Below are 24,969 nucleotides of genomic sequence, written 5' to 3' on the forward strand. Positions count from 1 at the left end.
AAACATTTGAAATTGTTTAGGATGACAAAATTCTACCATGCGACTGTTTGCAGCATATAGTTTTATAAATATCTTATTTTTGTCTGACTACCTCACCGTCCGTCATCTATACACCTTGTCCAGCAAGCTGTCACAAATCTTCAACAAAAAAGTCCAAACCGCATCATTTCGGATGCGGTAAACATTTTGCGGGCAAAATCGTGTAAAATAAAGCATTTTTCGCCACCAAAAGTGCGTAAACTACGCATACATCTTTCCTGTGTGTGATTGTGCCGTGAGTTGATGCGAAAATGGTAAGTTTCCTGCGCAAAAACCGAATGTAAACACAAGCCTACGGCCGGACCATCGCGACGCAGGTTATGGCGTCGGCGGCACACGATTGCGCCCCATAAACATGCACCGTTCTTGCCTTTTCACAATGAGTTTATCCTCCAACATTCCAACTCTCCTTACAGACGATCGGCAAAAATAACAAAATGATCCAGCTCCTGAACTACAGGGTGCGGATCGTTTTGCAGGACTCGCGTACCTTCATCGGCACGTTCAAAGCGTTCGACAAACACATGAACCTCATCCTGGGGGACTGCGAGGAGTTCCGGAAAATTAAGCCGAAAAACACGAAGCTGCCGGAGCGGGAGGAAAAGCGCGTGCTCGGGTTTGTGCTGCTGCGCGGTGGCAACATCGTATCGCTCACAATCGAAGGGCCGCCACCGCCGGAGGAAGGTCTGCCGCGGGTACCGATACCGGGCGGTGCCGGTGGTCCGGGTATGGGTCGGGTGACGGGTCGCGGTATGCCGGCCAACATTGCCGGCGTTCCGGCCGGTCTGCAGGGACCGGTGCGCGGTGTCGGAGGACCATCGCAGCAGCATATGGCCCCGGTGGGCAGGGGACAGCAGGTGTCCGCTCCGCCCCAGATGCGTCCGATGATTCCGGGCGGACCACCGCCTGCCATGATGCCTGGCGTCAATCCGATGGCGGGTATGGCGCGTGGTGCCCCGCCGCCAATGCGAGGCCCACCGCCGGGTATGATGCGAGGTGGTCCACCGCCCAGACCTTACTAGCACCACGCTAGAATGTGTTCACTGCGCCCGGCCGAACATAAAGTAGATTTTCGGATCATTTCTTTCCACCTCCATACTCTTTGTTTTGCTCTTGGAAGAGCAAACAGAAACAGCCACACAAAATACACTTCTCGCACCACATTCATGTGGGCGTACCATATGTAAACGTTTGAAATAGCGAATAAAGTAAACTGAACTTCTTCAGAATTTTCATCCAATGTAAAGTCGATAGCGTAGTTTATTGTCGTTCAAAAGTTTGTACAAGCCTCAAACGCGACAGGAGAAAGTCTGGCGGAATTCTGGCATCTTGCTCATGGCGTGAACGAACTCAAACTCGCCAATGTTACCATTGTTTTGCAGATCTATCTCTTTAAGTAGCTGGAAAGTAAAACAAAAAACCAATAAAATATTGTCAACGTAGAAAAGATATGAAATTTTAACCCTCTACTTACCAGATCAGCGATATTCATCTTTTCCTCCTGCTCCAACCGATCCTGTTGCGTGATCCGATCGCAAAGCTCCAGGATGTCTTCCTTTGTGATCAGATTGTCATCATCAAAGTCTGTAAAAGTCCAAAAAAACCCTATTAAGCGAAAATATGGATAACAATCACACATCAATCGAAACCTACCGTATATTTGAAATGCCCAGGACGCCTTCACCGCGAGTGGACACTTTTCCGACAGCACGCTAAACAGATCGAGCATGTCTTCGAAGGAAAACCTGTCATCATTTTCCGACGAAAACACGTGCAGCAAACGATCGCGGAAGGGATTATGCTAAAAATGAAGCACAATATGCAACATTGTCCACTTCTGTGCGTTCATTTCCCATTCTTACCTTTAACTGAGGGAACAAATTCACCACCTCCTGCTCGGGGAACCGTTTGGTGAGTGAAAAGTTGCGTCCATCGTCGAGCAGCAGGAACTTTTGCAGGATAAAAATGATCTCGGACTTGGTAAGATACGTTAGCTCCGCGTACTCCGACAGCTGCTCGTTCGTGATGATGCTCGCCTTCGAACCCATGGCAATCGGTTGATCGGTACACCAAACCAGACCAGAGTGTCAAATTTTCAACTAACTTTCGCTGGCGATAAAATCAATTAGAATCAATCAAAGCGCGCACCCTACGCAAGGGGGCACAAAGGAAAAATAAGACACCAAATGTACGTCCAATGTCAATGTGCGTAGGAATCGATTCTCGTTAACGATCTAATATTCAAACACATTCCATCGATGAAGAAAGCTCAGAACACACGTTTTGCTTCCGTTTTGTACAATATGTTGTATTTTTCGCACTTTAAAATTAACACAAACCGCACGTTCTCTTTTCTTGTGACGCGCGGCACGATCAATACGGCTTCGCGCGGTGACTAACGTGCAGCTTTTGCTTCAGACTTTTGCTCGCCCCATTGACGCCCGTCTGTTCCGACCCATCCGTTCGGCACTTCCAGAGCGTAATCAAACCACATTCGCCCGTTGCAATCAGATACTGGTCCTATTGGTGTGTTTTGGGAGGGAGAAATAAACAGGGCCCGTTAATGGGTGGGAAATAAAAAGAAACGATGTAAAAAGATAAGGCGCGCGCGTCGGTCGATGATAACGACAAGATAGATGTGTGGCAGGATGGGACCGGTAAACTACTTCCCCTTTCCGCGTGCAAGGGGTGTCATACTACTACTATCACAAAGGCGTGCTTGTAGGTACTTAAGAAAAGGAAGTGAAAGGTATACAAAAGGCGCGCGCTTAAGCTAACAAACTCTTACGGTATAAGATTGGTAATGCAAAAAAATACCTTTTCGTTGTACACACTGGCGCGTACTATCTGCTTGTTGCCGCCGAACGATCGATCAGGAAGCAAGGTTTTGTTGTCGTACCTTAGCGTGCGTAAGCAATCCTTACTGGAAGTAGCAAATTACAAAAAAGCGCTATCAAAATATCCGTAAAAGTGTACCCTTAAACTCGTTAGCACCACTTACCCTCGGTTAAAATTGGAACCCCGCCAGCACGAAAAAGCTCCCATTGCCGTAGTTGTGCGTACCGACCACATTGCAATCGATCGCCGACGTGCGACGCAACGATTTCGTTATCTGCGCACGATCAAACAGCGCCACACTGTCCTGGCTTTCCACGTCGTACAGATGCAGATCGTTGGTGGTCGTTACGCACGACACCAGATCGCGCCCGGTCGGGTCCGCGTGCCAGTTGATCGAGTCGACGGCCGTTTCCACGTTGAAGCAGTACTGCATTGCGTCGTCCTCGGTCAGCTTCGATATGTCGAACACGTTGATCAGCCCGTCCACGCTGGCGCTGGCGAACAGGTCCGGATTGGTGGGATGAAACCGCACGTGCGTTATGTCGTCGCTGTGGCACTCCCAGTAGCAGCCGAGATAGTTTCGCTCGCGCACGTCGAAAAACAGGAGAAAACTGTCCCCCGTCTTCTGCACCTCGCTGGACGCGCACAGCACCCGATCGTTCTGGTTGATGTCACACGAGGTCATGGTCTTTTTGGCGCCTTCGGAGGTATCTGCGGTAAGGAGAGGTCATATAAACTTTAGAAAGATTCACAACGTTGGATCGATTTGCAAACGGATTTTGAACCTCACCTTCATACCTAAACACCTTATCACTGGTCCGTACATCGTATAGGAAGACACTGCCATCTTGGGTGCAGCACAGCAGGCTGTTCGGATCGCCGTTAAAGAACCGCACGCCACGGATGCCACTTTCGTACCGTCCGAGCGTTCTGCTTTCCACCGCAAGTTGCCCGCCCTCGCGCACTTGAAACAGCTGCAGCTCGCAGCGCGACAGGCCGACGGCAATTTTGTCGTAATCGCACGATTGGGCGATGTGCAGTCCACAGGTGCGCTTTAACGAGGCGGCCGTTTCCGATGCGGGCGATATTTGCTGCTGAAACAGTTGAATCAACTCCTGATCTTCGCACGAATTCGCATCCGGAACGGGAGACTCTTCGTCCGAACTTTGAAAATCAGCTAACGGGGGAAAAATGGAACTTTCTGAAAATGGCTATCCAGTAAACGTACTGCAGCTTTACAAACCATCAAACATGCTTTTAATTACAGCAAAACAAGAGTAGCAAAAGGATCGGTATCGGTGCACTGCTTCCGCGGCTTCGTAAACATCAACAACAAACACGTGCCCCCGGCCGGGCACCAGTTTGACAGCTGCCAACAAGCGATCAAAGGGGGCTTTATTTAGTTTGGCGCGCTTTCCCACTTCCACTGACACTTGTTTGATGGGCTGTGTTTACTTCGATCGGCGTTTGTTTCCCCTCTGGTACAGGCCAGCATTCCGGTACCTCCGGGTACAGCACACCGCAGACATTTATCAGTGCTTTTGTTGCGTTTTATTCCCACCCGGAACGATGAGCGAAACGAAAGTGATACTAAACAGTGCCAACGATCTGCTGCTGCTCGGCGAGGCGATCCGCAGCGTGCCGCTGAAGGACATAGCGCAGGCCTCGCTGAAGGGACTGCGACGGCAGGAAAGTGACCTCGATCTGTACGCGTTGCTCTTCACCGATGCGATACACCGGTTTGAACCGCAGGAGTTTGAGTTAGAAATTTCCTGCACCATTCTGCCGGAGCTGGTTGGCTTTCTTGAGAAGGTGCGTCACCCAAGAACCGCACGAAAACCGGGGGTGCGAATTACGTCCTAACGCCCGTTCCCGTTTACTTGCAGATACAATCGGAACTGCAGTCCAATGCGCTGTCGTTCTTCTTCGTGGAGAATCTCACCATTCTGCTGAAGCTTGCCGACGTGCTGCAAAAGCTAGTGGAATATCTTGCGGAACGGGCGGAACAATGTCAGCTGCTACGCTCGATTGTCATCTTTCCCGAGTACCTGCTGCGGTGCTATACGATCGTGCGGAAAAACTATGTCACGATGGCCCAGGAAGCGGAAGGGCTGGATGCGATGAAGTCATTGTATGCCGCTTGCAAGAAGCTTCTGGTTGCGTTTCTGGAGCTGCTGTATCCACGGGAAGCGTGCCCCGGGCGGGGGAGCTACTTTCGTGCAATGGATCACGATGAAGAGTATGGTTATCTGGAGAAAGGTAAAACGGAAAGTCCCTGCATGACAGAGATCGCTTATTATAGTGGACGAAAGTATAAACATTTTCATTCTTCCCTTCTTCTTCAGTGTGTACTCCTGCTGGCAAGTGTGGCCAACGAAATCAGCCCCATCGATTCGCTGCTAGCCAGTGATGTATGGAAGACGGTCGTGAAACTGTGCACCGAGCACGTGGATCAGCTTATAGCACGACGCAGAACGGCCTGCATCGGAGAGATAGTAACGATCCTGAACAGCGGAATTAATGCTTCCCTTTTGGATCTGCGCGCTAAAAACGAACCCACAAAGCAGAGCACGATCACGCTGAAGCTGAACGCGTTCTTCTTGCGCGTGGTGCTGAAGCTGCTAAGCCTGGTCAAGCAACACGTTGACGCGAGTGTCTACACGCCCATCATCAGCACCGTTCTGGAGGTGAAAGCTTGCCTTCACGCCAAAACGTTATGCACTGAGCTGGCAGCGGGCGTCGAGCAGTATCTGCACATTGGCTATATGGCTATCGTGGAAAATTCGTTTCGAACGGAGGCGTTTGCAAAGGTAATACAAGAAGCACTTAAAACTATTTTTATTTATTTTTAAATCATTTTCATTCATACTTCAGGCGTTTTCCCAGTATGAGTGCCGTAAGGCGCAAGAAATACATTCCTACTACACCCTGACCATGCACATCGTTACCCAAATTGTTACAAACGCAAACGATAATGCCCTGCTCTCCCTGTACTGCATCCGTACCAACCTTTTGCAGCGCGTATGCGTCTTGCTAAAACGATCCGATTCTTTGCTCTTCGAAACCCCCTCGCTCTACAAACAGCTAGTCGTTTACTGCTCAGCACTGGTGCTGGTCGGCGTGCGGTTGAAAGATCGGGCGGCTCAAAAAACGATCGAAGAAACACTGGTTCGAATGATCCTCCACGAAGAGCACTACCACACGGCACTGCTCGGCATCGATCTTTGGTCCGTGTTTGTTCGCTACCACTCCCTTAAACTCATGCACAGTTACCTTCTATTCTGGAAGGCAGTTAACGATCGCTTTTCGATCTTTACCACCCGACCGACGCAAGTGTACGTGCGCCAGCTGCTGCGGAACCTGTTTGTATTTCTACCGGTCGCGCACAAAGAGCGACTGTTGGACGCTTTTCCCATCGGAGAGAGCAAAAACGATCGATTGTGGGCCGCCGTAGGCCCGTTGCCGAACGAAATCGATGAAGGTAGAAGGAGACAGTTCACGGCGGGCCTGGAAAAGCGGCTTATACAGTGCGTGAAAACGCTTCAGCTTACACCGGGAAACGTAAAGGTGTTTTACGAAACGCTTGGCTTGTTCTCCATCGCCGGAGCAACGACGAAATTGGTGGATCCGTCGGTAAAGAGCTTCTGGAACGCGGCGCTAAATTGGGATGCGATTATGAAAACGACTCCCACCAGTTGCATATTCGATTGTCTCGAACGAAGCGCAACAGTTTCGTCGGCCAATTCCATGTTGAGCATCAAAAACGCGCCAAGCATATGCGATACGAGACCATTCATAAAGTATCAAGTCGGAAAGCTACTGCTCAAAGCTGATTCCCTAACGGACGTGTCGAACTGGCTGGAAGTGCTTCTGCGCGACAAAAACGCGTTCGTGAAAGCATTCTCGTTCCATTTGCTGTCCAAGCTGAAGGACAACCATACACCATCCGTACTGCAGCTTCTAAACAAACAGCCGCACCTACAATCACAGCTCGCCCGGTGGCACTCGAACGCGTCTGTGAAGCTTCCAACGATAAAACCTCGTGCCAACGGAACGATAACATCCGTTGCGCACCGTTGTGCGCGGAAAGTTGATCGCACGCGAGACGCACAGTCAAATGGCGGCTTAACGCAAGCGATTAACAACCAAATCGATGAACTGTTTCCGGACGACGATGATGATCTTGATGATGTGGACATGTTCGCGGACAACAGTTCGCAGACGAAGAAGCGTAAATTTGAACCAACGTCCAGCGAGCAGCGGGGAGTCGAAGGTGAAGTGCCAGTTACCAAGTGCCTTAGAGATTTGCAGAGCGCCACTGACCAGCTGGAACGATTGGTTCCATCAGCAAACCATCGCCTACAATCGTCGCAGAAAGGGCAGCTGAAAAGGATAATATCTGCACTGACGAAAGTGCTCGACAGCTGACGACCGCTGGGTAAGGTATTGTAAATATATTTGTTTTATTACATGACAGATGCAGGCATGTTACATTTAGCCAGTTATTCTGCTGCTGCTACTGTATAGCATTCGGATTTGGATGATCGTTAGCTGTTTGATGAACAGAAGGCAGACGCAACTGAAAGATATGTCAGTTTTGAATCCCTCCTTTGTCTCCAATCTCCAACCGAAAAGAAGAATAAAAAAGCTAACCAACTATAAGCTATTTTTTAAGCGAAGCAATGAAAGAAACCCCTCCCTCAAACCGATTAATAATCATTCACCCCTACACCCTTCTCCACTCCCATAAACTTGATAACCCATCCGACGCCGGCAAAGTTTTGCGTCTTCTTGTAACGCACCCGGATCGTGCTGCCGGTGCTGATGTAGTTGGCCGGGCTTTCTCCGCCGCAGTGCTGTCGTACGACCTTCTCCTGACCGTCGTCCGCCTTCGGCGCTTTTGGATCTTCCTCCCTGTCCAGCACCTGCAGATAGTCGGTCGCACACGACGACTTGCTGCCAAGATCGAACACCTCGAAGCGCAACGCCACGAGCAGATTGTTCGGCACCGTCACCGTCCACAGACATTCCATGCGCGTTCGATTGTTGGCCGGATAGAGCGGGCTGGTAAACACGCCACCATAGTTGTACAGCTCGCCACCACAACCCTGGCCCTGGTCGGTAGCAACGTACGTCGCATCGAGCTGCAGCGACACCAGCTCCCGGTCGGTCGCCGGGAAGACGAGCCGCAGCACGTTGCCGGTCGTAAAGAGCGGGTTCGGGGTGGCAAAGTTGCAGTACTCGCCCAGCAGCCGGTCGGCCGACTCGTGCGTACCGTCGTACGCCTTGAGCGCGTGCACCGCACAGTCCACGTTGTACAGGTAGAACATGTTGAAGTAGAGCGCGATCGTGTAGTTGTGCGGCACCTGCACCGTGATCGTGCACTGCTGATCCTTCTGCAATTCGTTCTGCACGATGCGGCCCTGCAGAGCGGTATAGTTTTTGGCGCACACGCTGCTCTCGTGCACGCGCAGCGAGACGCCCTTGCCCTCAATCTGGCCGTCGCTTTCGAAGCTCACGTACACCCGGTTGGTGATCGATACGTACGGGCTGGGCAGATAGTTGCTACCGCAGTAGATGTTGTACGCGTTGGCGTACCGCGAACCCTGCAGGATGGGAAGCGATGCGATGGGGGTTAGATTTGTTACGCGGTGGAGCGGTTGTGTCACACTTACGTGATAGAAGCTGGCCTTGTTGCTGCTGCCACCGTTGAAAATGAGTGAATCCCCGAGACCTTCGTAAATGATTGACTTTAGCTGCGAATGCAAATTCCAATTAGATTAATTAAGCCAACCCGATAATTCCACCAACAATCTAAATAAGAACTTACAGTAGCATCCCGAATGCCGATGTAGTCTTTACACTCTCGGCCACCCTCATCGTACTGCTGCAGATCCATCGTGAGGAACTGTATCTCAATCTGCTTCCCGGGTGCGGCCTCCAGCAGCCACAAGCACCGGGCGTTCGGCGGATACTTGCCGCTGCCTCCAAAGTTGGGCGTATTAAGCGTCACGATCGCACCGCCCGTCAGATTCCGGTTCATCGCGCCGCAAAGCGACGGAACCATCGTAACGGTCGCATCGAACAGCGTACCGCGCAGCGCAGAATCCGTCACATAGCGCAGATGCAACGTCGAACCGAAGCTGGACTGCGCATTCACACGCTCATTGCCGCAGAACCGGCCAAGCAGCATCGAAAACACGCTACCGCCATCCCGCAGCTCGACGTAATCGTCCGTACAGTTCGTGGCATTGCGTGCCGAACCCACGTGGAACTGATCGAACACGATGCGCAGCGTGTAGCCGCTCGGTGCGCGGAACACGTACTGACAGTCCTGCACACGATCGTTCCCGCTGCCGATCACGTTCAGCCGGTAGCTGGGCGTCCGTTCGTCGAGCGTAATGTGCTTGTCGCAGTCGGGCGAGTACAGTACCAGCGCCGTCATCTTGGCCCGCGAGGTCGAGAACGATTCCGTCTTGAACGAAACCATACCGTGCCGGGTGCCGCTGATCGCGATCGCCGGCGCGTGGCTGGTCAGATTGCCGCACAGCAGCGCCAACCGCTTGTCCGGGGTCTGTTCCAGCCCCCGGTACACCTCGACCATGTCGAAGTAGCACGATTCTGTGTGGTCCATCTCGAGCGTTTCGAAGCGTACCGTCACCTTTTGGCCCTGCGGGATGTCGATGTACCAGCGGCAGACCAGGGCCGGCCGGTACATACCGTCCGGGGAAGCTGTTCGGGGCTTTCGATGCGCCGCGAGCTCGTAATGTTTGCGCCGCACGTGTCGAGCCGGTACTCGAACCGGAACCCGCGCGCCTGTATGTACCGATCGGTGCGGAACACGATCGCGGCCCGATCCTTCACGCGGAACCGTGCCGGGGGAGTTTTGCGACAGTACGTGCCCACCTTTTCCCAGGTGATGGGTTCGGCGTACTCCAGCTTCCGGTAGACGGTGAGGTTGTCGTACGAGCACACGGATGTGACCACCGAGTCCTCCAGGTCGAAGTCGAGGAAGTTAAAACTCGATACCAGCATCGGACGTGTTCGCCAGGATGGTGTAGTTGCACACCTGCATGTTGTTGTACTTGGCCGGATAGTTCGGGCTGACGATGACGTTGGTCTCCTGCTCGGCGTAGAATATTCCTATCGTGTGGGAAGCAGCACAAACAATCAGTGTTAGTCATTTGATCTAGAGCGGAACTGCTTCAACTGGCTATTTTAAGTAGGTTGATAATTTAACCGATGACGGTATGACCGCACAAAGGTCGTTACTTCATTGATGAATAAGAAAAGGTTGTACATTCCATGACGAAATCAAAATTAGAGGAGACATTTAAATTATCCTTGAAATGAAGGCTCACTTATATTCATATAAAATTAATTGAAATGTATTACTTTAAAGCATTCTAAAAACCTTTTGTTCGTGTACTCAAAAGGAAGCACAAAATTGATTTCGCAAGGAAAGTGTTCCGACAAAAAGGCAACACACTCCTTACTAGCATGTGATGTTTATGGTTTGAACGGTTATGTTTGGAGCGATAATGCTTAGGAACCTTTGTGAACGATATTTGGAGCGTCGTTCATATGCACTTTATTTAGTGCGATCGTTCTCAGGAACGATTTTTCGAACGAATTTCGTAACAACAATATTTGAAGCAATCGATCGAATGATGATCGATGGAATGTCGTTCATAGGAAGGATATTTGGTTTAAACGTTTTCAGAAGTATGACGAACGATATGCCGTTCATACTATCTTTCGAATGAAATTTTAAATGGAGCTAAAGAGCGAATTTGTATGAGCCTGATTTCGTTCACTTCCATTAAGGAAATCTAAAATTAGTTCACACTTATGAATCTTCAGTAATGAGTGGTTTGATTCATATCAATCAAGATTCGTGAAAGTGTTGGCTAAAGAGTCATAAATATCTAAAGATATATTAATCAGGCGATAAATTTGCTTCTTGGGTTGAAAAAACTCATTGACTAGCGTCGTATAGCACAGCAAATGTTTGTTGAAGGTCTCCTAACGGGGAACATCGACTGTCCATCCCACTTCAACGACTGGACATCTACGCTCCAACGGCCCCTCTACGCCCGCAACCTCTGCTGAATGTCCCTCGTCGTCGAACGAACTATGGCTCAGGAGACCCTATAATCTCTATGTGCAGGGCATTTAACGAAGTCTACCAATTTTTCGATTTTGATGCGTCTCTAAAGTCGTTTAAAGACCACATTTGCGCCAGGATATAGTCGAGTTATGTTTGTAACCATAAGTTTAGTTTACACCTAAGAAAATTTTATCAGGACTATAACTGTCCATTGAATAAAGATTTAATAATTATAATAAAAAGCAACCTCTAAAGCGTCATCGTTTTCAGTATCTATCGGTTGAGTCATAATGTAGTACTCAGGAATCGTTACGACGGGACTCGAAAAAGAGACCAAAACAATGGTGAAATAGTTTAAAGGTGGATGGATAAAATTGGCTCATTCACTTAGGTAGGAAAGTGCAATAAAAAGGAAAGCAATAAAGTGGAAAATATTTGGTTAGATCTCATGGTTCATTCTTCATAAATCAAGAGGATTCATCAATTTACAGAGATTTGAAGATTAAATTTTGAAGAATTTTCAATCTCTGTAGATTGATGAATCTTAGAATTTGTGGTTCAGATTCTAACTTTAGCTTTGAAGATTAATTCATTTTCATGGATCTGAGTCAAAGTTATATCCCAATAGCTGTAGTTAAAACGATCGTACTTTCTTTAATTCTTCCCGTTGTTGGTCCGTTCATTCATGCTTGCAATTTTCACCACTGGTAAAAGAAGGGACGAACTGCAGTGACACATATTGGTGAACAAAGTTCGTCCATTCGCTTGAAATATGAACCCTAAGCAACTGTTGTTCATTCTTCCCATTCTCTTTCAAACTGAAGAGTCTTGCAAATGCGTCTACTTACCACCACAGTTCGAGTTCCATTGAATGGTAAAACCATCGCCCTCGATCGATTCGTCGGTTCGGAACACCACCTTCATCACCGTGCCGGATGAGTTGAAGCTGGGCGGTACTTCCTTTCCGCACACCCGGCCCAAACTAACCCACTCCCGGTTGCGCTGCTGATCGAACAGCTCCACGTAGTCTTTGGTGCAGTTGGGACTCGTCTGCAGGTTGAAGCGGCCCGTAAACCGAACACCAATATGTTGACCCGCGTTCGCCTGCAGCAACCAGATGCACTCCTGCCCGGGCAGATACTTCCCGTCCTTGAGCGCTGATCCAAACGTTGGCGAGCCGGTGTGCAGTGTACCGCCACAGCCAAAGTTTTTGCTGCTAAGGCGCAGCTCAAAGTCCGAACCCGCACTACCGGATGACCCGTTGGCCGGCACGGTATGATATTCGACGAACAGGAGGTGCCGCTGGGTAACGATACCTTCGGTGGGTGGCGCTGAGTCTTTGCAGAACCGCCCGAGCAGTGGGCTGCTCGGTCCGGGACCGTTGTAGACGAGCAGGTACTCCTGGTCGCAGGGCTGCTGAAGCGTGAACCGCTCGAACGCAACGCTGATCAGCGTCTGGTCCGGGAAGGTCACGTACCACGCACAGTGTAGGCCGTCCCGTCCGTACGGTTCCAACCCGACCGGGTAGCTGATGTTGGGGATGGATCCGTACACACCGCCACACTGGTGCACGCGATAGTCCATCCTGAACGCTAGCACACCGCTGTACGCCGCCTGCGCCGTGTTGATGACGGTGTTGGGAAAGGCGACACTACCACCACGTTGGTCGCGTTTACACACAGCTTCTTCAGCACGTTCGTGCCACCGATCGGCGTGGCGCTGCGCGTAATGTCCACGCACATCCGCTCGGACGGACCGGCATACACCTCGCGGAAGTTGAGCGCCAGCGTGCCAACGTTGGGTTCTGCGCTTGGATCGCGCGACAGCGTCGGGTCGGTGCGCTTGTACGTGCACACCGCCGTCGTTACGTTGACCGGGCTGTTGATGCTACCCTGCCAGCCGTCTAGATTGCCCTCGCACAGCGACGACTCGTCGCTGGAGTAGCGCAATCGGAAGCCGCGCCGCCCGGTCATCGCTTTCGAGAGGTACTGCACCATCATCCGGTTGTCGCTCGAGTAGATCGGTGTCGTTTTGTCGTTCGACGTTACGGCCTTGATGCGCACCTGGTAGTTGAGCCCGTCGTAGAAGGACAGCCGCTGGAACCACGGGTACGGTACGGCCTGGTCCGCTATGTCCAGATCGATAAACTCGACCTTCACCCGCCGCCCGGCCGGCACGGTGATGCGCCACTCGCAGAATGAAAACGGCTGCATCGGCTCACCGTACCCGTTGCTCGCGAACTCGCCCGATTCGCCCACCAGCGAGTGGCTGCAGCGGCTGTAGTTGACGGCGTAGTTCAGCCTGAAGCCCCGGAAGATCGGATTGGGCGTGTTGGCGGTGAAGACGATCTTCACGTTCGGTACCACGCTCAGTATCGGTTGCTTCGGCACTTCCTGGCCGCAAAACTTGCCCAGCTCGATCTCCGTTTCGTTCGGTGCGGGTAGAATGGAGAAGATGCGCACGTGATCCTGGCCGCTACAGTTCGCCTTTATCGGCAGGTGCAGATCCTCGAAGGTGAGCTGCATCATGCCGTACTGTCCCTCCTGGATGTAGTACTCACACACGGCCGGCACCGGATAACCGCCCGGCTGGGGGAAGTTTTTCGACGTGATGGTACCGTGCGAACCGCGCTGCACGCCGCCACACTTGGCCAGCGAAATGCGCAGCTGAACGGCGCTGTTCGGTTCGACGCGATCGTTAAAGTACTTCACCTGCAGCGCGTTCGTGCGCGTGATGATGCGCTTGGTCAGATCGCCGGTGCAGGAGTGCAGCAGCTCCGGCGCCTGGGAGGTGAGCCCTTCGCGCAGCTGGACGTACTCCGACCGGCAGCCGGGCATCCGGGGCAGCAGCATCTGGCTGAGCAGCTCGACGCGCAGCAGCTCGCCGGCCGGTGCCAGCACCTTCCAGAAGCACTCCGTGTGCGGTGGCGGCACGTTCGGGTAGTTCGGTGTCGCGATGATCGTCGAGTTGGACTGCGCGGTCAGCACGAGATCGCCCCCACATTCGATGCCGACCTCGCGGTACACCAGCCGGAACCGGTTCGCACCGGTGTCGCTCGGCCGGTACTGCACGAACGCCCGGTTGCTGCTGGTTTTGATCGGCCCCGGCAGCTCCGTGCCCGAGTACCGCCCGATCAGTGGCGAATGGTCATCGATACCGTTCATAATGGCGACGAAGCCTTTGTTCGCGTACGGCGTCGCTACCGAGGTTATGTTGAGCTGCTCGAACGTAAGCTCGATCGTACGCCCCGCCCGGACGCTGATGTTCCAGCTGCACGCGTCCATCAGTTCGGGCCGCCCGATCGGGCTCGGTGCGGGCGGTATTAGCGGCAACGCGTTTGGCTGCGTGATGACCCCGTTCGGGTCGGTAAGCAGGCCGCCGCAGCGCAGAAACACGGACCCGGTGAAGCCGGTCCGATTTTGGTAGTAGTCCGTCCGGAAGTCCACCTTCAGGTGCGGCGAGCCGTGGAACTTGTTCGCAACGCGCAGGAAATAGGTGCAGACGCGCCCGTACGATCGCCACGTGGCGAGATCGGACGAGTGGAATACCTCGATGTAGTCCGCCAGACAGTCGCTCGACTCTTCCAGATCGACAAAGGTTAGCACCAAAAAGGGATGGTAAAGCGGCAGGGCGGACTGGAAGATCCAGCTACAGTTTAGCCCATTGGTGTAGCCGTTCGGGTAGCCCGGGGAGGTGAGATTTTGTACGGTGTCGGTGCTGTTCAGCACGATCGTCGCATGGCCGTCGCAGAAGTACTCATTGTTGACGGGGATGTTGACCGCGCTGCTGACGAACTTCTGCTGCCAGCTCAGCGAAAACGATGACGATTCCATAACGTCCGAGTGATCGAGCAGGATGTACACCACGTTCGAGGTAGAAGTGACCGGGTCCGGTTTGATGTAGCCGCAGCCTGTGAGCAGGGAGGCAGCCGTCTCATCGTACCCGTCGTATATCTGGAAGGGAATGAAAAGGTGAAATGGGAACGAATTCTTGATAGTGAAGATCGCAGAAACGGATCACTTACCCGCAAAGCGCCATCACACATCAGTGGATCATCCGTGTGACGATCGATCGCATATCTGTTGAAGGAGATCGCGATCACAGACCCAATGTCCACGGTAATGCGCCACGCAATGTTATCCGCCCTGGCGTAGCTTCTAGGATACATTGGAGATGTGATCGTACCACTCGTACCGGTGATCTCACTCATCGTATCTAAAACGACGTACAAAATCCCAACTAAAAGAAATGCAAACGACGCATCGCGACTTCGCATCTTACCGTAAGAGTACTCCGCCCGGAATCCCTTGGCAACGCCCGCGCCGTTCGAGCGGAACTTGACCCAGAAGCTGCTCGTTTCGGTCAGATTCGTTGGCACCTGGTTGCCACAGAAGTCACCCAGCAGGGGGCCATTTTCATCACGCTCGCGTACCTCCAGATAGTCACCGTTGCAGTCATCCGACGGTTCAATATCCAGCTCCGTGAAGAACAGCGACATCTTGTTGCCAGGCGAAGCGGACAGCTTCCAAACGCACTCAACGTTCAGTGGGTAGGTGTTCGGGTAGTTCGGGGAAGCAAACTGACCCATCAGTGCCGTCAAGCGTCCACCGCAGGCTACAAAACGGAGGAAGTACGTTCATGAGCAATCTCAATTACGACCACTCCAACCCCCGAACTTACCATTTTCAATGGTAGTGTACGCCATCTCCACGAACAGGTTGTCGATCTTGCTCAGCAGCAAGTCCTCGGAGCTAACGAGCACGGTTAGCGCATTGCCATTGCTCACGATCGCCGGCGGAATCTTGTGTCCGCAGCCTTCGAAACGTTTCGGCCCATCCGTGCTATCGCCGTCGTACACGGTCACGCTGGCAAAGCAGTCGCCCTCCAGGTCCATTACGCTCAGATGTGCGATGGTCAGCGTGATGCGCTGCGTTGGTTCCGGCGCTATCAGCACCCAGGTGCAGTTGTCCGATGACATCTTGTGCGCTTTGTTGAGCAGAATATTACCCGGCCGTTTCACTTCGATGCGTGATCCACAATTCTAGGGATATTGGAAAAAAGCAGGAGATATATAATCGCATCTACAGAACAGGAGAGGATCTTTCGATCGTTGGAGAATAGGATCTTTCGAAACTACCGTCATGAACTCTGCCTGGAATCCTTTCGCTTCCATGCGTTCGTTTGATTTGAAAGTGACCAGCATCTCGTGCCCGGTAGACGAAACGGACGTCACGTTCGGTTCACTGCCACAGGACGTCAGGAGCAGTTGGTCGGCGGAGGCGACGCTGCCATCGTACACCTGCAGCGAGTCATTGATACAGTTGGGCGAACGTTCGATCGCTAGCGACTTGAGGCGGAGTTGGAGCGTGTGCGTAGCGTCCGTCTGGATGAGCCACTGGCAGGACGCGTTCGCAGGGTAGTTGGACGGATAGTTGGGTGAGCTGATGAAACCCTCGTGCAGTGTGATCTTACCGCCACATTCTGTAGAGAGAGGGAGAAAAAAAAGCTTCGACTTTAGTAGCCACATAATCTCTTTTGCAAGACAGAGGGAAACTTACTTGCATCCGTTGTCCTGTAATTCGCCCGGAAACCCTTGTACGTGAACGTACTGTCACTGTAAAACTTCACAAACAGCTCTGACCCGCTGCTGGACAGATGTACCGGTTCCTGCTGCTCGTGACAGATCTTCGTAACCTGCTGCGTAAAGTTCGCATCGTTCGCAATGTGCAGCCCGTCGAACCGGCACTGATCGTTCGTCTCCATGTGGAAGTCATCCACTGCCAGCTCGATCCGCTTGCCCGGCTCCACCCGGATCGTCCAGTGGCACTCTGTCTCCTTCGGGTACTGGTTCGGGTAGTTCGGCGAGGTGAACGACCCCCATGGTTTGGTCAGCAAACCGCCGCACCCATTAATAGACCATTCCGCCCGAAAGCCCATCTGCTCGCCGCTCGAGTCCGTGTGGAAGATCAGATCGATCGACCGGCCCATACTAACGATCGGGGGCGGTTTGTTGGCACAGTAGCGCCGTGCGACGGGCAGATCACCCGTACCCATCTCCTGCAGCTCGACGTAATCGAACGGGCAGCGTTGGTGCGTCGCATTGCTCCCTGTCTGCTGCGTGATCGACTCAAAGTCAAAGTGGGAAAACTCCAGATTGATCTTATTCCCCGGCGGTACGCGGATCGTCCACCGGCAGTCCATCGAGGCAGAGTACTCGTTCGGGAAGTTAGGCGACTCAATCACTCCTCCGTACCCGGTCAGATTTCGCCTACAAAGGATGTTGTACTTCAGCTGGAAGCCGCGCCGCTGGTTTGTCTCGTCCGTGCGCATCCGAATGATCGCGTGGTTGGTGTCCGTGTCCAGCACGATCGGGTCCGTTTCTGCGCTGCAGAACCGACCGAGCTTGCGGCCGCTCGTATCGATACCGTCGTAAATGTCCAGATAGTCGTATTGGCAGTCCTTGTGCGATTCCATGTCCATATCGGTGAACACAATGTGGATGGCCGAGCCTTGGCTCATCGAGATGCGCCAGGTGCAGAGCGCGTTCTGCCCGTACGGAAGCGGATAGTTCGGGGAGATGATGGAACCGCGCGGTGAGGTCAGTATTCCGCCGCAACCGGTCGTGGCCGAGTCCCACTCGATCATGAAGCCGGCGTAGTTGCGCGAGCTGTCCGAGTAGAAGCGCAGGTACAGCTGGTGGCTGAACGAGATCGTACCGTTGAAGTTGTCCTCCCCGCAATAGTTTCCGATGAGTGGTGCGTTCTGCGTGCCACCGTTGCGTATCGTGAGCCCGTCGAACCGGCATATTCTGTGCTTCTCCATCTTGAATGAGTGCACGAGCAGCATAATTTGCTGGCCCATCGGCACGGTGATGACCCACTCGCACACCTTGTTGGAGGGGTAGTTTTTGGGCCAGCCGGGCGAACGGATGATGCCGCTCGTGGCGAAGAAGTTGCCACCGCAAGCTGGAAGTATGCCGAGAGGAAATTGTTTGAATTATTTTTATTAGTATTATTACTACTATTATTATTATTATTATTATTATTATTATTTATTGGTGATTATTTGTTTGTCTCTGAGGTTATACAAATGTGTTATTAAAACTAAGGAAACAAGTGGAACTATGAAACATAAAGACGGGAGAACCATTGGGAAACTGGATCGTTGTAGCCGAATATAAAGCTATTAACCATTAACAGCGGAAAGAGTTTGTAAGAATGAGTCACACTGACCGTGACAAGAATGGCGGGAAGGAATGAGGAGAAGGGGTCTATCACGCAGGCGACGGGAGTAGGAATCAAGGATCATTCAGAGAGACATTCGGGATAGACGGGAACTTAGACATTCGATAAGGTATGCCTGCATGTGATATTTGCGAGTTCTTAAAGGTTCGAGACCGAGTAATCGTCGTCGAATAGGATGCGAAGGAATTGCATCCGACCAGTCAGAAAATGATGTGTGACTTTTTGCTCAATTTGTCCGATCATTTGGGTATTTGCCCGGCAGTTCACCAAACAACAGACGCATTCTCCAGTATAGAACGAACTCAACAGCAATACAAGAAATACAAGGGTTGTGTTAGGACCTCTGCATCATTCTGTGGGCGGGGCTATCAACTGGTGACGTTCGCAGTGAGGATCACGGCCGGAGAAGGAATAGACGTGCACTCCCCGCTCTTAATTGTAATAACAAACCAAAGATTAGCAAATACATTCTGTTCTGTTTGTGTCGTATACGTCTCGAGAATACTTTCTTTGTGCGGACACAGCAACAAGGAAGGGAATGTAAACACAAAGGATCCTTAATTTCAAAGGACATAACTGCGGAGACATAGGCCGAACATCCTGTTTGTCTAATTTTGAGTGTTTTCAGTACGATAATGTCTCGTTAAGTCATAGGCCAAGATATTTTGCGACAGTAACTCTGCTAAGTTTAATTCCACAAAGATAGTAATCATGCTTGATCTGGTTGGCAATCTTTGCGGCCTTAAAAGAGTAAAATTGAAATAAAAAAACGGCCATAGAGTTCCTCGTCAAGAGTCAAATTGAGAAACGAAGCATACCAATGTGTCAGTGTTCTTTAAAGTATATGAAGGGAAAATAGCCGCTATAGAGGCAGCAAAGAGCCGCATGCAGCTCGCGATCAGTACTTTGCCGACTACTGTACTAGATTAACATCTAGATCGTTGACAAACAGTAGGAAAAGTTGGAGACTGAGCACACTGCCAAAGGAGCCACTTCTAATGTAGCACCAAAGGATTTAGGAAAAGCTAGGACTTAAAAAGGTCTCCAAAATCGACTAAGCTGACTAAGCACCTAGCACCTGAGTGTAAGCAGGCTAAGCAGTATACCTTAATTTCGATACAAGGTCAACTTTACAGCGTCATGTGGTTAAACGTCGATAATTTGAACATTAGACGATGTATAAATGGTTAGCAAAGGTACGCTCATCCACCGACCAGGCTCTATTGTACTTACATTTTTCCACATCGATAAAGTTAAAGGACAAGCTGAAGCCATCCTTCGACGAGGATGAGTCCGTCACGAACCGGATCGTCACCATGTTGCCGGTGCTGGTAATGGCTGGCGGTTTATCCGTACCGCAGTACCGCCCGACCAAACTGTTCGCCATCGACGAGTTGTCGAACACCTGCACGTAGTCGTACACGCACCAAGCACTCACCTCCAGCTCGAAGCTGTTCCACGTCAGCTGCACTGCGTGGCCCGCCGGCGCCACAATAATCCACTCGCACTGCGCATCGTGCTGATACTTGCCCGTCTCGGCGATCATCGGCGATCGGATGATGGTGTCTTCACGCATCAGCACGCCGCCGCAGCTGACGTCGTGGAAGGAGAAGTTGCCCTTAAAACCGCGCCCCGACACCGATCCGTCCGACACGAACCGTAGCAGAAGCACATTTTTCGACGAGATCGTCTGAGGTGGTGCTTTGGTGCTGCAGTACCGCCCAAGCAGTGTCTCGTTAGTTGGCAGCAGTCCATCGTACAGCTCCACATAGTCAAGCTCACACTTGGGGAAGCTGTTCTTCTCAAAGTCAAAGTCCTGAAAGTCGAGTACGATCGCCTTACCGAGCGGTGCGTGAATGACGTAGTCACACAGCTGATCGGATGGGTACATCTGCGGGTACGAGGGCGATATTAGCTCCACCGCGGGATCGGTAAACGTACCGCCGCACTTAATCTTGTACAGCAAGCTAAAGCCCGGGTTCGGTGCCGACCAGTCGGTGTGGAACTTGAGCATCAGTGCGTTCCCGGTCGAGGTGAAAAGAGGCGGCATCCGATCACCGCAGAACTTTCCGAGCGAGGGATCCTCAGTGCTGGGCCCGTCAAAGATCTCCAGATAGTCGAACTTACAAGCCTCACTTTGCTCCAGATGGAACTTGCTAAACCGGATCTCCACCCGACTTCCGACTGGTTGCTTGATCAGATACTCACAATTCAGATTGTTCGGATACACGTTGTCCGTTTGCGACAGGGGTGAACTGATCACGCCCTCCCGCTGCGTATACGTCCCACCACATCCGGGCACGCCTTCTACGACCGCGTAATGAATCTGAAAGCCGGCATCATTGCCGCTCTCGTCGCTGTGGAAGTGTACCGTCGCCTCATTGCTCGGTGTGATCAGCGGTGGCGGATGGGAGGTGTTGCAGTACTTGGCTAGCAGTGTACCTTCATCCCGCAACCCATCGGTAATCTCCAGATAATCGAAGCCGCAGGTTTCGTGCACCTCGATCTTCATCGTGAAGAAGGTGAACTGCAGGCGACGACCCTGCGGTGCCTGCAGATACCATTTGCAGTCCCGATTTGGAGGATAGTTACCGGGCGTGCCGGGCGAAGCTATAAGCCCATGGCTGACCGCCGCTATCGTGCCACCGCAGACCGGGTCGATGCTTTCCCACCGCAGCTGGAACCCATCGTGCGCTGTCGCGTTGTCCGACCGGAACCACAGATAGAGCATGTTATGTGTGGACTGGAAGTTACCACCACGCGGTAGCTCGTTGCCACAGAACCGGCCAATGATTTGGGCGGCCGACGTGCGTCCGTCGTGTATCTGTAGCCAGTCGTACTTACACTCCCCCGAACTGACCGGATTTTCCAAGCTGAACTGTGTGAACGTCACGTTCAGGACCTGCGTTTCGTTCGTCTTGATCAGCCAGGCGCAACGCGCATTGTGATTGTACGTGCCGTTAAACTCGGGATACCGCAGCGTGCCGGACATTTGGAAGCGGATGCCACCGCAGGTTCGCGTAGGCGTTTGACACCGTAGCCCGGTGTAGCCAGCCGGGCAGCGGCACAAAAAGTTCCTGGTGCCACTGGAACCCACGCAAGTGCCACCGTTTTGGCACGGATTCGATTCGCAGGGTGATGTCGTGCGCATGCAGTTCGGTGGATTGGTTCCCGGTGGACAGGCGCAGCTGTAGTTTTGTGCGTCAATCTTCGTGCATGTGCCACCGTTCTGGAGGAGATTCGAAACCAATGCAATTAGTGATATATTTCACACATTTTCCGGTTTAAACCCGACACTTACCCTGCACGGAGCACTGGCACAAGGATTCATTGATGAGCGATAGCATCCGTTCGGGCCAAACCCGGACCCAATGTAGCCAGGCAGACAGATGCAGTTCGGCACAGCACTACCATAATCCACACATCGGGCCATCGGATGGCAAAGCCCCTGTGTACACCGGTTACCCTGCGCCAAACACGTCCTTCCATCGCCAGTGTAGCCCGCTGGACAGTTCCCACAACGATACGATCCCTGAAATGTAACGAATGATGAGTGCATATTACTAAAACCCTTTCAAAAGTACCCAACATCTTCCGGATTTACCCTCGTATTGATACACTGTACCGAAGGCGACGTACTGCAGCCTCCGTTATTCGTTTCACACTCATCAATGTCGACGCAGTAGAACCCATTCCCGCTGTAGCCCGCCGGACACGGACCACAAACAAACGAGCCCGGCAAATTGATGCAGCTCACTTCCGGGTCCTTCGAGCAGTGTGGCTTCGATTCGCTACACTCATCCACATCCACCGAACAGGCCGGCGTCAGCCCGTTCGTCTTCCAGCCTTGATCACAGATACAGCGGTAGCCATCCTTCGCCTGCACGCACGTACCATGACCACACAGATCGGCCCCAGCAGTGGCACAGTCCTGCGACCGGGTGTTGCAGTGGATGCCACGCCACCCGTCCGGGCACATGCAGGTGTAGCCACCGTGTATGTTCTTACACGTCGCTCCATTCTGGCAGCCCAGATCGGTGCCCGCAAACAGTGCACACTCGTTCACGTCCGTCGTGCACGTCTGGCCCTCCCAGTTGCTCGGACACAGGCACATGAACGAGTCGTACTGAGCGATACAGGTGCCTCCGTTCTGACAGGGTCCACTGGTACAGCGGTTTACCTGCAGCGTGGACATCAGGAGAGCCACCTTCGTTTCCACATTGCGGACGCGCCGAGCAAGCGCACCGATACGGGGATTCATCTGTGTTACATTTCGTGATGAAGATCTACAGAACAACAACAAAAAAAAACAAATTGTATCCGTTGAGAGCTTCTGAAGTTAGAAGAAAGCCCTTATATGCTTTACTTACTGCTGTTCGAGGGTTTCAACACGCTTTATCAACCCATAAGGACCGCTGACGTACGTCGCAAGCAGCTGCACCTGATCGGCCACACTGCCGCCGGGCAGAAAGGGTTGGCTGTCGGTTGACGGTCGTCCATCGATCATCATTTTGGACAATGTTCGCAACACTTGCTCAATGCTTAGCCCGCCGATGTTCAGATGCCCGCTTCCCTTCATGTAGAAGGTAATATTCCTGTCCTGTGCCGATTCGATAATAATGTGCCCATTGGTGGCGAGTATTTTGGCCCTAGAATTGGAGTTAGAATTTTAGGGAAAAGTACCTTACAAGAATCTACTTTTGATGTTCAGTATGTGACAGGATCATCAAAATCTCAAGGTCCTAACTGCCGTTTTACAAAGAGTCAAATGGTTGAAGATCACTGATGAATTTAAATTAATTTCCATGCGGCATAATGTACAGTAAATAAAACTTCTATTGCTGCTTTTATAGCTGTTGTTTCGATAGCTTGTTCCTCATATTTCATGTTGTGTGGGTATGTAAGAGAAGAACCAGATAACGTTGTACGCCCCCATTGGATATGTTTTGCTCATATCAACAAAAGTTACAAATTTTTGTAAAGCAAATACACACTTGAATATTGTAAAATTTCACGAAAACTTCACAGACAATGTATGTAATTACACATTTTTTTGTTTAACACAAACTTCTGGTACATTTGCTATTGGTTTCCACCTTCCAAAAGCGTTATCACATGTATATGTTGCTATCTTGTGGTAGGCGTATACCACTCTCTTCTAGAACACATTATACGCCCATTTTGCTTTGGTTTTTGTGTTATACAAATGGGTACAATTTGATATTATACTGATCACAAAAGCACTTTTAATACTTCAAGGAAATATTTCACTAACTAGCTCGTTTTATGCACTAGCTTCACACTTACTGATCATCAAATCCACCTTCAACACAGTAAAACACCCAAAACAGCACATACAGTGCAATGCAGGTGGATTTTAACCACATTTTTATATCATTCACTGTTCACTTCACGTTTAGCAATATTTCACCATTTTTTCACTTCACTTAAACACTTTTTAAAACTACACTTTAGAGGCTTTTGTTCTGATCACTTCCAAGCGATCGTCACTAACTGAGCATCCAGCATCAGGGGATCGTCTTTTATAGGGACAATCTGGGTATTTTACTGTTCTTATTTGTAAAGATAATTATTGAAAACACGGGGGCGTTTAACGTTGAAAAGAGTAAACCACCCCCTGAAACTAATACCACAAGTGATAACAGGATATAAGGCTTACTTGTGAATGAATTGGCCGAAGAAGTAAACGATATTGCATGTTTGGTGGTATATTGGTGAATGGAAAGAGTGGTTTTTGAACAGATAGTAATGTATATCATTATCTTCTCTTATTTCTAGAGTGCGTTGATCATTGCCTCGTGTCAAATGTAGCTACGATCATCCCGCTATAATTCCGCAGGTACGTAGTTCAATAGCTTTATGCTTCGCTGGGAAGATTTAAATCACATTTTTAAATATTACTAAAATTATACAAAATATAATGAATTTGTGATATAAACATTAAATTTAATACAAATTACTTAATGCAAGAGATACAAACCTATCTTACCGGTTGTACGGTGTCATGCTCATCGCATGTATATGACTGATTTGCTCATTTTCTTTCCTTGCTTAGCCGTTAGAGCCAGCTGATTGGCCTCATTCGGATTAATTCTAAAACGTGTTTGTCTGTTTTACATGTGGTGCTGGTTAAAGTTCTCATGGCGATCGATGTCCTCGATGCTGTGGTCCAATTTGCAGGTGATGCGTTTTGCTGTATAACCATAACGGTATAACGGTGATGTCGACGCCACAGAAACTGCATAGGCCGGGTGGGTCCTATTCGAAGTCGTGATAGGATTCTCTGGACATGGTGTGATGGATGGTCTTGTGTGCGCTAAAGCAAATAATTCTTGGTCATTTTAATCTTCAGGTATAACGAAAGTTAATACTGAAGGAGTTTGTGACGAACTAATCATTCCACACACTGTCGAACGCTCTTCTCCACATCTAGCATCACTATTACGGTGGATCTTGAGATCCGCTAGTGGTCAGATTGAAGACTCGTTGACAATGGCTCAGCTGAGCTCGGAATCGAACCTACCCGATTCCGATTCCGTGTTCGGAATCAATTCCGGAGCCGATTTCAATGCTGGAATCGATTCTGATTTTGAAGTTGATTGCCGATTCCAGCCGGAGCCGATTTCGTTGACTGATTCCATAGTTGACTGAACCGCAGGGTTGACACACCTGGGACATTTTCCTATAAAAGAATCATAATTGACTCCAGAATTAGAA

General features: G+C 51.0%; 5 protein-coding genes across 5 annotated transcripts; 2 read left to right on the forward strand and 3 right to left on the reverse strand.

The window, feature by feature from the left end:
• The first annotated feature begins 124 nt into the window (after positions 1-124).
• LOC120908589 (small nuclear ribonucleoprotein-associated protein B) lies at positions 125-1,285 on the forward strand. Its single transcript, XM_040319768.1, has 2 exons — positions 125-293; positions 456-1,285. Exons 1-2 carry the CDS (start codon positions 291-293, stop codon positions 1,059-1,061), a joined length of 609 nt encoding a protein of 202 aa, XP_040175702.1. The 5' UTR covers positions 125-290; the 3' UTR covers positions 1,062-1,285.
• On the reverse strand, positions 1,269-2,118 carry LOC120908590 (calcium and integrin-binding protein 1-like). The gene is made up of 4 exons (XM_040319769.1): positions 1,902-2,118; positions 1,693-1,840; positions 1,514-1,623; positions 1,269-1,439 (listed from the first exon to the last, which is right to left on the reverse strand). Exons 1-4 carry the CDS (start codon positions 2,085-2,087, stop codon positions 1,329-1,331), a joined length of 555 nt encoding a protein of 184 aa, XP_040175703.1. The 5' UTR covers positions 2,088-2,118; the 3' UTR covers positions 1,269-1,328.
• A 262-nt stretch (positions 2,119-2,380) lies between these two features.
• On the reverse strand, positions 2,381-4,232 carry LOC120908591 (WD repeat-containing protein 89). Its single transcript, XM_040319770.1, is given in 5 exon segments — positions 2,381-2,559; positions 2,857-2,958; positions 3,041-3,588; positions 3,668-4,054; positions 4,121-4,232. Coding segments are annotated over 5 exon segments (1,194 nt in total). The 5' UTR covers positions 4,131-4,232; the 3' UTR covers positions 2,381-2,412.
• LOC120894362 lies at positions 4,224-7,539 on the forward strand. The gene is made up of 3 exons (XM_040296891.1): positions 4,224-4,689; positions 4,764-5,687; positions 5,752-7,539. The coding sequence occupies exons 1-3, from the start codon at positions 4,318-4,320 to the stop codon at positions 7,303-7,305; spliced, it is 2,850 nt and encodes a 949-aa protein (XP_040152825.1). The 5' UTR covers positions 4,224-4,317; the 3' UTR covers positions 7,306-7,539.
• LOC120908583 (cubilin homolog) lies at positions 7,317-23,732 on the reverse strand. Its single transcript, XM_040319757.1, is given in 17 exon segments — positions 7,317-8,483; positions 8,553-8,633; positions 8,708-9,606; positions 9,609-9,897; positions 9,899-10,020; positions 11,836-12,624; positions 12,627-14,940; positions 15,012-15,202; positions 15,269-15,601; positions 15,668-16,028; positions 16,125-16,468; positions 16,546-17,952; positions 19,465-21,460; positions 21,533-21,763; positions 21,836-22,517; positions 22,602-22,880; positions 23,539-23,732. Coding segments are annotated over 17 exon segments (11,295 nt in total). The 5' UTR covers positions 23,619-23,732; the 3' UTR covers positions 7,317-7,586.
• Between the last annotated feature and the right edge of the window lie 1,237 nt (positions 23,733-24,969).

The sequence above is a fragment of the Anopheles arabiensis genome, chromosome 2 (genome assembly GCF_016920715.1).
Source record: "Anopheles arabiensis isolate DONGOLA chromosome 2, AaraD3, whole genome shotgun sequence".
Classification (NCBI taxonomy): Eukaryota; Metazoa; Arthropoda; class Insecta; order Diptera; family Culicidae; genus Anopheles; species Anopheles arabiensis.